At 45.1% G+C, this 13,115-nt stretch overlaps 1 protein-coding gene across 1 annotated transcript; it reads right to left on the bottom strand.

Annotated features, from left to right (window-relative positions):
• Positions 1 to 1,122: 1,122 nt before the first annotated feature.
• Positions 1,123 to 12,795, bottom strand: T265_01654 (hypothetical protein; the record flags this gene model as incomplete). Its single annotated transcript, XM_009165720.1, has 4 exons — positions 1,123 to 1,644; positions 8,536 to 8,738; positions 12,370 to 12,408; positions 12,666 to 12,795. 4 exons carry the CDS (start codon positions 12,793 to 12,795, stop codon positions 1,504 to 1,506), a joined length of 513 nt encoding a protein of 170 aa, XP_009163984.1.
• Between the last annotated feature and the right edge of the window lie 320 nt (positions 12,796 to 13,115).

The raw sequence follows: 13,115 nt of genomic DNA on the forward strand, positions 1-13,115 counted from the left end.
CTGAGCCTAACAACAAACTCAAGATGGTCTTTCCAGTCATTTTACGGTCAGAGACTATTCCTAATATATGAAAACAGATAGCGATCCAACACAACCCGTGTCTGGTCTCTGAAAGTATTCAGCGTAAGTCGCCATGAACACTCATATTTCAGGGAAAACACATATCGATGGGACAGATGTCTCCGAATTAGCAGCTATTCGACGAGCCTGAATATATTGAAGTACGTCTAGAAGAGTGACTAATATCCTGTCTTCAGATCATCCACTGATACGTAACCAAGCCACCAGTACCAGTCCAGATAGCTATAAGGGACAATGATTCCGAATAGAGATGCGTGATTCAAATCCAGCCCTTGCTTTTTGACTGCGTTTTTTCTGCCTTGGAAAATCTGTTGGTACTTCAACCCGCATGTAATTTGTGGGGTTTTATCGTCAAGGTTCCTATAAAAGACGTCATAACAAAATACTTCACAGTTGTACCCGATTGCCGACCGGCGTCGGAAGGGCGTGATAAATTATACGGCTCTGAGCTTCTGCATTCATCCCACCCTCACTTCAGACACCTGATCGGCCAAGTCCAGTTTAGCTCCCATTTTCAGCGGCCCTCAATGCATTAATTACTGGAAAGCAGGCCTGTGTGAAAGTTGACTGTGGCTAAATTAGAATCTTGGCTTAGTTTGTCTCAAGACTACACAAGCCTCCCACTACTAAGTGGGCTAGACTTTTCAGCCAATTACTAGAAAGTAGGAGCTCTAGTACAACTCTACCACTGTAGTCTCGAAAGTCCAAATCGTAGAACAAAACACTTGCTGTGTTGAAGATCCAGGATGGGAAGCCCTGAGGAACCTCGCTTCTTTGGCCCAGACAGCTGAGAAGTATCGATCGCCCTTACGGCATTTTATCGTGGATCCAACCCCCATCACAATGTGAGCGGTTGATTCCCAACATCTGTCCTATTTCCGACCCAACGACAACGAATCAATCTTTTCTGTCTATCAGCTTTGGAGCAAAATTTGAGATAATCTCAAGTGAACTAAACCTCAGTCATGACACAGAGTGACGTTCACTCAAGTGGTTGTCTCTGTCCATGTCTGAAAACAGCAATCGGAAAGTTCCACCCACGGGAACACGACCTTGGGTTAATTATGTTCGACCTCAGTCAATAAGAACACAGATGAAGTAAAACGTGATGCGGAGAAGAGTAATATCTGGAAAAGTCAAAATCAATGTAAAACATTTCAGGAAAATGACACCACATCATCATCAACTCCCCATTTCAAGTCAGCAGAAAAGTGGAACAGAGCAGAGTTTGTTGAATAGACATAACGTGCCGGAGAAAAAAAAGAGGATGAGCATCGGTTATATCGATAGATGAAAACGTCAGTCGCACATCAAAGGGAGCTAATCACAGTCAAGTGCGGGTGGTGCACGTCTGAGGCCTGGGTGGGACGGCAGCGCCATATCAAGGCAGAATATGGAAGTGGATTGCAGATTCCAACCGAACTAGCTTCGCAGGGAGACACCAAGAGCAGTCGCAATGATAATGAGGATGATGACGACGACGATAATACAAATGCATTTTTTGCGTCGAATGGACTTTCTGTGTTTAGTGGCCGTGTCCAACTGTCGTGTACCGGCTTCCACCTGAAATAGGAAGACACAAGGTAAACTAAGAGTAGTTCTTACCGATTTTGCGGAATACAGACACTGAAGATGTCACATCGACTGATGATGAAACGATTGCAGTCCAACTGCTCGGCGAACAGACCAACAATCAAAGAGATTTTGCCGACAGATGGTAAGTGCAGGCAAACACATGGAAAAAAAGGTCTAGAGAGATTAGTTTGACTATCTAGAGGCTAGGATGGTAGTGGAAAATACAACGTATTGTGAACAACGCATCCATGGGAAACCTAAAACAAGGTGCTGCCATGCCACTTTACAGGACATGCTAGAAGGTGGAAAGCAGCATTCTCGAACAAATGTCAAGTGATGGTGGAGACGGTACTTATTTCAAACCCTTGGGAAACTCTCCGGATTAACCATTCTTGAGGGGTAGGGAGGGTTAGGTACAATACCACACCATTCATGGGTGAGCGACATGGAGAGGGAAAGCCTGACAACTTGGGGTATATGATAATAAAAAATGACGCCTTATGACCCATTTCTAGCGTGTCACTAACAAGTGGAATGAGTTGAGCATAAGACTGCCACAGACAAGCAGCACAGAACTTTGTTTTCCAAGTATTTCTCTCCTCTTCATAAAGGAAACTACTCACAAGGTTGCTAAAAGCTCACGACCAGTTTCGCTCTCCTTGGGGCTCATCAGGTAGGTGCGATCCCGGAGTTTCCGTCAACCTGTCGCACTATTTGATGACACTTCCAGGTAAACCTTGATTTAGTTTTGTTTTCTCGGTAATTAGATTTCGTCCTTCAGGTGGAGTCAGTGGATGCTGAACAGCCGAGGAACAGTGCAGTTGGTTTTCTCTTACCGGGAATCACCAGCAGTGTGCAACACACTAATCTCCGGGGCGACGAGGAGCATCATACCCCACCGGATGGTGGCTTTAGGTTTGCAGTTTGGGTTAAAGGTGTCAAAGTTTCGAAAGGAAACGACCGTGTATCGAAAACGCACGCACCCAACAGCCCACTGAAGGTGTCACCTCGTATGGTGACGAAACACGTGCAGACTAGTTGCTAAGCTCGGTGAACTGGCCGACTGCCACCTGATCAGCAACCACTAAGACTGAAAGCCATAAACGAGATATGCAGTTGGGTTCCAGGCGAGTCACCCGTCAAAACCGAATTCGTATGCAAATGAGTAATTCGCTTGTTTCGTACAATTTAGTTTCAAGTACAACACGAGGTTGACGGAAATTCGGGGACTGCGTCTACCCGCTGAGCCCCAAAAAGTGCGAAACTGGTCTTAGGCGGTCGAAGAGTTTTCAGCAACCTTGTGAGTAGTTTCCTTCATGAAAATATACTGCAACATCTCAAGTATCGTACCTACTGAATCATGAGGCATCCTGTGTGCAGCACATCAGTTGAAGATTACCATAAACGAGAGATTCAGTTGAGCCTCCCGTAAAAAACCAAATTGATTTGCAAATGAGTGTATTTGTCGGAAAAATACTGTCTTTGATCCCCTGGTATCAAACACGCTAGCTTGTAATCGGTAGCATGAACGACGAATAGCCAATAAAGCTGAAGGATACTTGTGTGAAACAATACTTTAAAAAGTTGAGCAGTACATAGCGGTTTTCGACCAAGTTTCATTTTGCAAATGGTGGGCTCTATCGTGAAGTTACCCTCGAGTATCCGCCGATTGTTTACTGCAAGCTAATACCTTCGCCGTTCACTTGAATTGTCACATGACATGCTAAGACGTGGGTCATTCAGCCAAGCGACAATCACGCAGCGTCTACTTGAGACTGAGGATGAAGCTTTCAACGGATTTGGCGCCTTAAGTTTCGAAATAATCATGAAGAATGCACGACATTCCGGTGGAACTGTTTCAAACTGGTATAATTTCGTGACATCTACCACCGCCTACTGTCTGGCAGATATCAAACCACGTGAGAATAATCAAGTGACATGGAACAGATATAAGGGGAAGAGCGAAACGGAGGTTACGAATATAAAAGGTGGGCCTAAGCTCGGCCAAGAAGCTACGAAAGACTATGTTCAATGTTCCAAAAGTAAAAATGGAGGTGGAGGTGGACACTTTGGGAGGTTAGAGATGGGGTGGGGTGTGTGCTGTCCAGGACCTTTGCTATGGTACGGTTAATGTTACAATCACCCACCTGTGAACACCTGGGTCCGAATGAGGTCGCTTAATCGCCACGTCTGCCCAAGGAAGGAAAGTAGGTTTTTTCTGGTGTCCTAGTGCAGTCAGTGTTCAGAAGATAGTGGTGGGAAACTCGGGGACTGTGCCTAGCTGCTGAGCCCCAAGAAAGGCGAAACCGGTCGTGGGCTGCTGAAGAGTTTTCAGCAGCCTTGTGAGTAGTTTCCTCTATGGTCGTTGGTTCTTTGTCAGCCGTCGTACGAAGCTATAGTGCTGAATGTTTCGATGAACGTATGGACAGCTGCCTTTCTGTCGAACTACATACGTGTTTCCACACATGCACTCAGGTGGTCAAAATAGACGGACTGACTGTTACTGACAGAATGGGAATTCTTGTTTTATATTGGCCTACCGGATGAAATGTCTGAACAAACATCTCGTATCACGCGGATCAACACGTAGTGGGGATCGGGAAAAAGATTATGTTATGACTAACTTTCATATCCGGTCATAACTTGGAACTCCTCACTACACCAGTCCAGTGCAGGTGGGAATATATCCCCAAACGTCCACTCTAGTTACCTTCTCCTAGCTGGTTCATACCCAACGATCTTATGCCCATTACTACAGATCAAACTTTAGTCACTTGACCTAAACCTGGAAGGATCGATGAACCGGTCAAACAATATGTAACCCTAACCGGAACTGTACGGCAGTGAAGCATCGGTGTTGAACACTGATGTCATGCTGTCGATGATGATGAACCGGAACCTCAATGTGTCTATCAAAGGAGGGCTTAATCTCACCACGGACTGGAAAGAACCGTATCCCAGACATTGATTCCAGAAAGAAAAGAGGACATGCACCAACCGAATCAGAAAGTGGCCGTCCTTGTTTCTACTCGAGTATCAGAACCGGCATGCCAAAAAGCACCTACTGATTTGTTTTTATAGTTGCAATAAAGCCGAGGTATGATTATCATGATGATATATTACCACATATAGAGCCATCAACATGCGGCTCTTTGCACAACTATGGGATGAGGTGCAGTTATGGAAACGCCAAATAACACAAACATATTACTTGCTGGAAGATATGCCTGCTATTTAGTAATTTCAGTCCCCCTTCGGGAATTTTATCGAATTACTTTAAGTGAATTTGGAAATCAATCCAATTGAAGATTCCAATTAACCAGAGATTGGACAGTTGAATCTCCTGCTGACCCCAAAAAAGTATTCGAGAAAAAAAAAGGCACACAGCTCCAGTAACGTACGAATTGGTGTTCAAGTGAAGGGAAACTAGGGAACGAAGCCTACCAAATGAGCCCCTAGGAGAGTAATGGGCTGCCGAAGAGTCTTTAGCAACTTTATGAATGATTTGTTCCGTCAAGAAAATATACTGCGATATTTGGAATATCGCGCCTCTTGCACAGGTCACAAACAAGTTAGTTAACACCAGTACAATTTGTTAATGAGTGTTTACGTGGAAACTAGGGGACTACGTCTACCTGACAATCGTCCCGAATGAAGCGACGAAGTAGAAAAGTTTTCGTCAGCTTCACAGGTTATGTATGTCGTGCTAGAAGAGATTCAACCCAACCTGCCTTGGAGGACCATCAGTTAGGGAAGAGCTCGGTAAACAAATGAAGAGAGATCACAGGTAAAGATGTCCGTATTGACGTGTGTCGGTTTCGTTACATTCTATTTGCTTCCTCGGATTAGGCTAATTAATCCAACGTAAAATTCCAAAAGCTTAGGTTGGGCACCGGATGCTTTCGTCATCGACCAGTAACCAAGATAATTTTAGTGTTTTTCGCATCTTTACGAAACGAGTCGGATGTTAGATTCATTGCATTCCATGCAGGAGCCTTCGAGCGTCTGCATGAAACGGAAGTGACTGGGGAGTTCGATACATATCTGGACAACGCACTGGAATTTGTATCCGGTATTTCTATTTGGTTGGATGCTATTACAAAGGCCAGGGTTTGAAAACCTCCTCTTGCAATTTTATCTGAAACGAGGATTTCTGCTCTGGTGTAGATTGTACTCTCATTCTGACAGACTACTAATTTCGCAAATCTGCTCGTTTAGAAAAGCGAAATTCCTATTCGTTTGGAAAGTCCAGACTGAGTGTAACCCAAGCTTATTCATTTTGTGAGGAGTCTCCTCACTTGTCTGCGGTTGTTTTTTCCTGATATACAGCACTTTTGCACGCTACCCCACCACCCCTACCATCGATCGTCCGTCCGTGAACCGGTGATTCCAGGCCTGATCGATAACGTATGCTGCTACAGTACCGTATGAATTAAGTTTTGACCCATCTGAAATGCCTTAGATAATTGAGGAAGAAGATTTACGTCACGGTGAAGTTGGTTATATGTGATCATGATAATTACCACGGAAACATCGATTGTGCCAAGAGAACCACCTGGTCCATAATGTGAACACAATAATAGTCAAGTGACCGCATACTATCTCCCATTCGGTACTTTCCATCCGTGTGTGAACATAATCGTGCTGCGTTGAGTTTAATACGGTGTGTTATGTGACTTTGGACTTGTCTGGTAAAGTGGTCCAGTAGAATAGTCTGGTCAACTCACATCACGTGAACTGAAGGTACCAGATTCAAGAGAAAGAGTTTAGAGCGGTGTTGTGATCAGACTGGTGCTTCTGTGAAGAAGCGTACGGTAGCATGGAGTGTGAACTATGAAGGTAGATCGTTGATCCCAAGAGAACAGTCCAAACGACAACAAGATCATCATCCGAAAGGAATTTTTAAGGTTAGTTGTAGGTAACTCAGGGAACTGCAGAAGTTGCACCCATATCACTCTCATTTGCATAGCCCTCCACCTGTCTTGGTGCGATTATCAATAGTGTCTTTCGTGAACCTACTTCATGCATGTTTTGGAGTACGCCTCAGATGGTAAGTGAGGGATCATACAGGGGCGTGGTCCCCACGTATGACGGACAAACTTGCAGTTCAATTAGAAGGATATTACGCCAAAAGGTCCGACCAAACAACATTGAGGATCTGAACACATATTCTAAAGTTCCCGAATGATATCGATTTGAATGAATACACGCAAAACGGGAGGGGCGGGAATTCCGTTAACGCTTGGTCGGGTGACACACGGAACTAACATCGTGACCATAGAACAGGAATTCGAGTGCTCCCCAGAACAAGTACTATATGTGTTGCTATATATATATATATATAGCATAGCAGTATATATATATATATGTATATATATATATACTGCTATGCCATCCGAAAGAAGCACAAGAGCTGAGATACTGTCATTATGCCCACGCCTAGATAGGAGAAGTTAGGATGCTGAGGTTGAGTTCGAACCACCAACCTTCCGGTCAGTAAGTTGGAGCCTTGACCACTGAGCTATCTCGAGCCGAGTATGTCCATTTTTCCGAGATTACCACTGGTGCTAACCTATTTGCCATGATCGACGGAGCAGTTAGCCAAAGTCCACTGCTCTAGCCAAGCGAATGTTTGGGCTACACACAAAAATTGAGCATGAGAAAAGTGGAGACACCGTTTAGTAGGTGTAGCAGAACTGTACGGCACTCGGCCAAAGGCATTCGGTTGGTACTTGGGAAATAAAACGTTTCACCAAACAATGCACACAGTGGAAATCGGTCCAACTAAGATTCTGGCCATGCACTTCCGCAGTTGAAGTTCCGCATTGGATAACCTCAACGCAAATATTATTTGCTGCCATATGGCAATTAAAAATCGTTCAGCTGTAAATCTCTTTCGGTGCCAAGCTGCCAAGTCACCAGAAGGAAGCACAAGGGCCGGGATACTGCCAGGTTGCCCAAGCCTAGACAGGGGAATTCAAGAGGAAGAATTCAAGTTCGAACCACGGACCTTCCGGTCAGTAAATTCGCGTTCCAACTACTGAGCCATCTAGCCCAATTAGGAGTTGGAAATTTCGAACTGTTTATTAGTCAGCATCGACAGCTGTACACATGTGTGTATGAGGAGGGAGGGGTGACTACTAGTCTTGGAAAGCAGTGTCGTGAACTACTGTGAGCAAGATGATGACGAGTTGCATATCACAGTCCTGCCACGTCTGTCCCCCAGATATATTGGTCGCAGCCACTCACCCTTCAAACATATCTCTTAATTGATGATTTTTTTTAAAAAAATGGAGAACCCAAAGCTACTCACGACAGAACACCTGTACTGGCATTTGAAGTGACCCTGGAACGTGGGTTACATTCCTGTGGCGGCTTGTCAACCGCAAACACAACGTGTCTTTTATATGCATCTACGAGCTCTGACGGTCAATATTATTTGAAAATGACAGTGAAGATTCTTCCGCCTCATCTAGAAGTACAGCGGTCGGTACACTTTGAGCTTGGAATGATTGATATGTATGGACTGCTCGGGGACCACATACGAAGTCCTGTGTACATTCTCAACAGGGCTGCACAGCCCCTTCCGAAATCTCAGCGATATACGTTGGTGACCAGACCAACCCAAATGCCGGGAGCGTTAAATATGAAACCTACGCCCCACTGCGCTTTCGTAATACGCACACGTAGAGTATGAAAACGGCCATTGGCGGGTTGTTATAGTACACAAGTGCAAAGAAACAGCTGAGAACGGAAAGGTGTTAGGCTAGGTTCAAAACTTGGAAACTACATTCAAACTCCATTCAAAAGGACTTGTAATATGGTAGAAATTCGAGCCACGACTTGATAGGATTACATGCAAAGAATTACGGACCTCACCTTCTCATATGCGACTTCAATATTGTCCCCGATAGAATCAACCAATGTGCCTTGTTCATGCACATAGGTGGCCAATGTGGTGAACAGCTCATTCACCTGGACAATATCTGACTCCAGTTGCTCCATCTCCCTTGCTCTCTGATCATCGATTTCGCTCTGAATCGAAGCAATCTGGTCTTGTCGTTGGAGCTGCTGAGGTTTCTCTAGAAAGTGAATAGGAGATTGGGAGTTTCAAACGTTAGTAACTGGCAAACGGTGTACAACTGAAAGGATGACGCCACCGGCAGGCTTCAATATACCAAAATATGCCCACAGAGCATTGGCAAAAGAGAGACGTAGGGTAAAGGCATCTTTTTGGCAAAATCATCCTCGGGCTTGTACGTTTACATACTACATAGCGTAGAACAGGATAAGATAACAATGGTAAAAAGATGATCGGATTCACATGAATATAATCAACGAATAATCAACCAGCAGACTACGCACCACAATGACTGATCTTTCACCAGAGCCTACTGGTGAAAGGAGAAAATCCCTAGGCCGCAGAGTTGTTTATTAAAAAACACCAACCAAACAGTTACAGACAGGAAAGTCAGACTCTCATATGCACCTAGTTTCTAAAAACGGAATATCCGTCTTCTTCTTGAACTTTTTCTGGATATTCATCGACCGTCACGAAATTGTAGACGAATGCTACGAAGCAGTTCCACGAATTCCTTCTATTAGAGTAAGGCGGAGTTACGAGAAGACCACATACTACTCGCATGCCCAATCAGTAGCAAAAACCGTTACACTGGTAGTCGAAATGCTATCAGCTAGACTCGTATCCAACTTCCTGGGTTTGGCCAAGATAGCCTGAGCTTCCGTACGAACTGTTTTTTGTTTGCACAAAACCGGGCGAATTGCAATGGGTTTATCTGTTGCAGGTTCGTAAGCAAAGGCCTTCAGAGCATTAAAAACCAAGTTTGAACTAATCCAGAGGTTAAGCAGTGAGGCTGCAATGCGGTGTCCGTGTTGTTATGAGCATTAGAAAGCCTTAGACCATGCTCTAAAAAAACTTTCAAGGTTTAGCCAGTGACGTCTTCGGAACAAAGCCTCAATCTGGTTGGAACGTCGGATGAGTACTGCTAAAATTCGAAAAATATAGATTAGTCAAGCGACAGATGAGCAATTATTACTCCATGGGTTGTATTAGCTCGCAATGTCATTAAACTGACTACTTCTTTGCGCAACCATGCACAGAGTGAAAGCGGCATGGGGAAGTCAGATAATGACCTGGTAGCAAAGCATGATATCTGTAACCTGCAAACTCCGCTGTGATAGAGGACGCCGGGATGACACAAACGGTTGGGCAATACCTACCATCACTTTTTATCCATCTCAAATCACCGTCCTTTCCGGAATCGGACGAGATGGAGATACGATTCATACGTTTTGCGTGGTTTCCACCTGATCATGGAGATGATAATCAAGGGGTGAGCTATTGTCTGATTCAATATTTAGGTTTTTGTTGCTCTTCCCTAAGGTTCGGAAATCCGGCAGTACCCGAGCTTAGTTCAGGTTTCATGGCAGCTTGACATCGCAAAAGCTTCGCAGCTGACTGATTCGATTCGTCCAAGATCAAGAATGATTATTCAAGTGTGACTAGACGGTCCGCATCTTGCCACAGCCAGTTGAATTGGTGCTAATAGGTGAACCCGTGGACCGGCATAAAAAATCTAAGACACCAAATCACCGGGATCGGAGCTCGCAAATCATGTGCTGGCTGTAGCATCAAAGTGTGAGCCTGACACTATTCACCACTTTCTTCCTACATTGCTTGTGTCAAAAATGGACAGTTGGATTGGCTTTCCCACAACCGTAATTGGACTTTTGGTGGGAGGGATTGTTGCAACCCCCCTCTGACTCCTCGTGTTTGCAATTCCATTGTGTTCTACTTGTCGGCCACAGTCAGCGTCATCATTTGCTGCGCATATTACAACTTGTATTACCGCTTGGGAGATCATTCGACGCATTGCTGTCGATTGACGAGTCACCACCAGAGTACTAATGGATTTGAGGTCGATGAGGTCTTGATTCGACTCGAACTAATTTTCTACTCGCTACGCACTACCGGTGGGGTTTCAATTACGCTTCGGAGGTATCATGAACTAGTGCCGTTAGTGATCAACAAAGTTGAGCAAGCTGGTCCACATCCTCTTGAAGGTTAAATCAAGTAGCAACCGTCAAACTTAGTCACCTGCACTGAGTTACCCCCACGCTATTCCCGAAGAGGCTTTCTTTCTTCCGCTGGGGAACTTCTGAACAGCTGTGATGCATCTCCCGAAACTGACGGCCGGAGTGCCTCTAAATTAAATGTTAATAAGGATGTAGACAGCTTCGAAAAGTGAGTTAAAGGGCTTCCACTGCATAATTGCTGTGTTTCAGCCGGTCCAACTTAGAAGCACTGGGTGTTTGGACCATGAGAACATCGAGTTCTGAAAATCACGACCCCCGGGGCTCTATATGGACCACCGTGCTGATTATGAAGATGAGATAGTTGTCATGTATTAAGTCTATACCTTTTGGATTTCAAATAACACGTACTGCGGTCCCAAATTTCGCTTTTAACTGATCCCATTTGGCGGATGGGTACACTAATGAAATCAAAGCCTAAAAGTATGTCAGAGTTGAATCTTCTGTTCCACTCTACTTACACAAAGGTGAACAAAGCCGGCAAATCGGACTCGTTGCGTCCTCCGAATGTCATGGAGGTACGTGGACGAAACATGGGAAATCGCAATTGAAATAAGCTACTGTGGTTATAGTGCAGTGTTACGATAGCTGAGAAAGCTCTGGGGACAGCTGTTTCCATTCGCGGGGGAGATTTTCAACTGACGGCCGGTAGAACACTGCGACCAGTTCAGAGGCCTACAGGTGTTTGTTCGGATTTACCCTACGCGTCAGGATGAACCGGCTATCTTGAGTCTCGCTCTACTATCGTAACGTAAGCCTGGGGTTGGATCTGGTCGTTAGTTGGGCAATTTGATTTTAAACGTTTCATCACCAATAGAGGTGACATCTTTAGTGCGTTGTTAGGGGGCGTAGTGTGGAATCGGTGGTTGTGTTAAGTGGTGCTGCGTGTGGGTTACTGTACATGCTACTAGCCGGGGCTGGCCTTCGATCACGATTGGTTCTTCGGTAGGGTAGTTCTACTGTTATCCTGTATGTTGGGCTTGGCCTCCCCTGTTTTCGTAATGTGTGCGTGTCAATTGATGCTACCAGTCTGCAGTGTGCATCACTGCGTACCAGTGAAGTGTGAAAGCGACCCATTATGCATATGAACATTCCCAACTGTTACTAACTCGCGTCGTTCAAGACCACATCCAGTAACACCCAGATGTACAAGTCCTGTGACCAGTGCGTGGCATAGAGGATTGATAGGTTATGCAACTTCACTCTTCAAAACAAACTGGATGCGCTTGCCACGGGAACTCGATAAGCCAGATAGTTTCCCGACGAGCAACCACAAACTGCCGAAGCCGTTTTGGTCCAGAAGCGATTAAAATCAAGCCGTAGGGGGAGTTAATATAGCCCCTGGGAAAAAGCGGACGGAGCTACCTCTCCGCAGACAACTCAGCTAACGAACGAAAGGGAGGGCAGATCAAACCGTAGGTTCACCCGAGCGGACAAATTGCAAGCAGGCCACTGCGTAAACATCCAACAGATGTTCAAAAGGGCATATGTAAAAAATGAATCAAGGCAGTGGCGCACGCGTATGATTGTAACACCAAATGGCGCGATGCAATCGTTAAGGAAACGACGGATTTGGAGACGTTGCAAATGGGATCTTACGTTCAACATAACTTGTCTTACGTCCATCCAAAAGGTAGTCTGTAGTGGGAAGGTAATCGGAATAAGATCTTAGCAGTAGAAAAGATGATCACCTGAAACCGAAGGCGATTACTCTCACTAAAAAGTGAGACAGTGATCAATAAAGACAAACCAACCACTTTGATGGGGTGCAACAAGAGCAATCCACGGATGAGGAAACAAGAAGCGTTAACGGTGACGAATGATACGAAATAATTTGCAAACCAGGGAAGATGAAAATGAGGGAAAACGAGTAACAAGGTCATAATGGGCCTTACCGCTGGCAGTGAAGTCGACAAGTGGAGATGCGTGTTTATCTTGAAAATCTGGGGGACCCACTGAGGACACTTGACGAGCATGGCTTTGTACGCGCATCCCAAGATTCTGTAGTCGCCTTAGTTGGGCCATAGCCTGACTGTTCAAGTTGTGGGCTCTGGCCCGCAGGTCTGGATCTTGGGCACCGACATCGATGGTTCTGGAAAGGAGTAAGAGCGGAAGAATGGGATCGATAGTTCAGACGCTATTTGCTTCTGTCCACGGTAAGTGTCAGGCGAGGTTAAACAGCAAGATGACTGGCAAGCACTATTTATTTATGTTATGTAATCACTAATTATTTGTGTGACAAGACTGGTGCATAGTAAATGGGGAAGGTTGGGCGAGAACCACTGAAACAGAAATTCATGAGTTATGGATGAGGGTGATCTGTCTGACTTCATGGTCGCCGTGAT

Source organism: Opisthorchis viverrini, assembly GCF_000715545.1.
Source record: "Opisthorchis viverrini unplaced genomic scaffold opera_v5_18, whole genome shotgun sequence".
NCBI lineage: Eukaryota > Metazoa > Platyhelminthes > Trematoda > Opisthorchiida > Opisthorchiidae > Opisthorchis > Opisthorchis viverrini.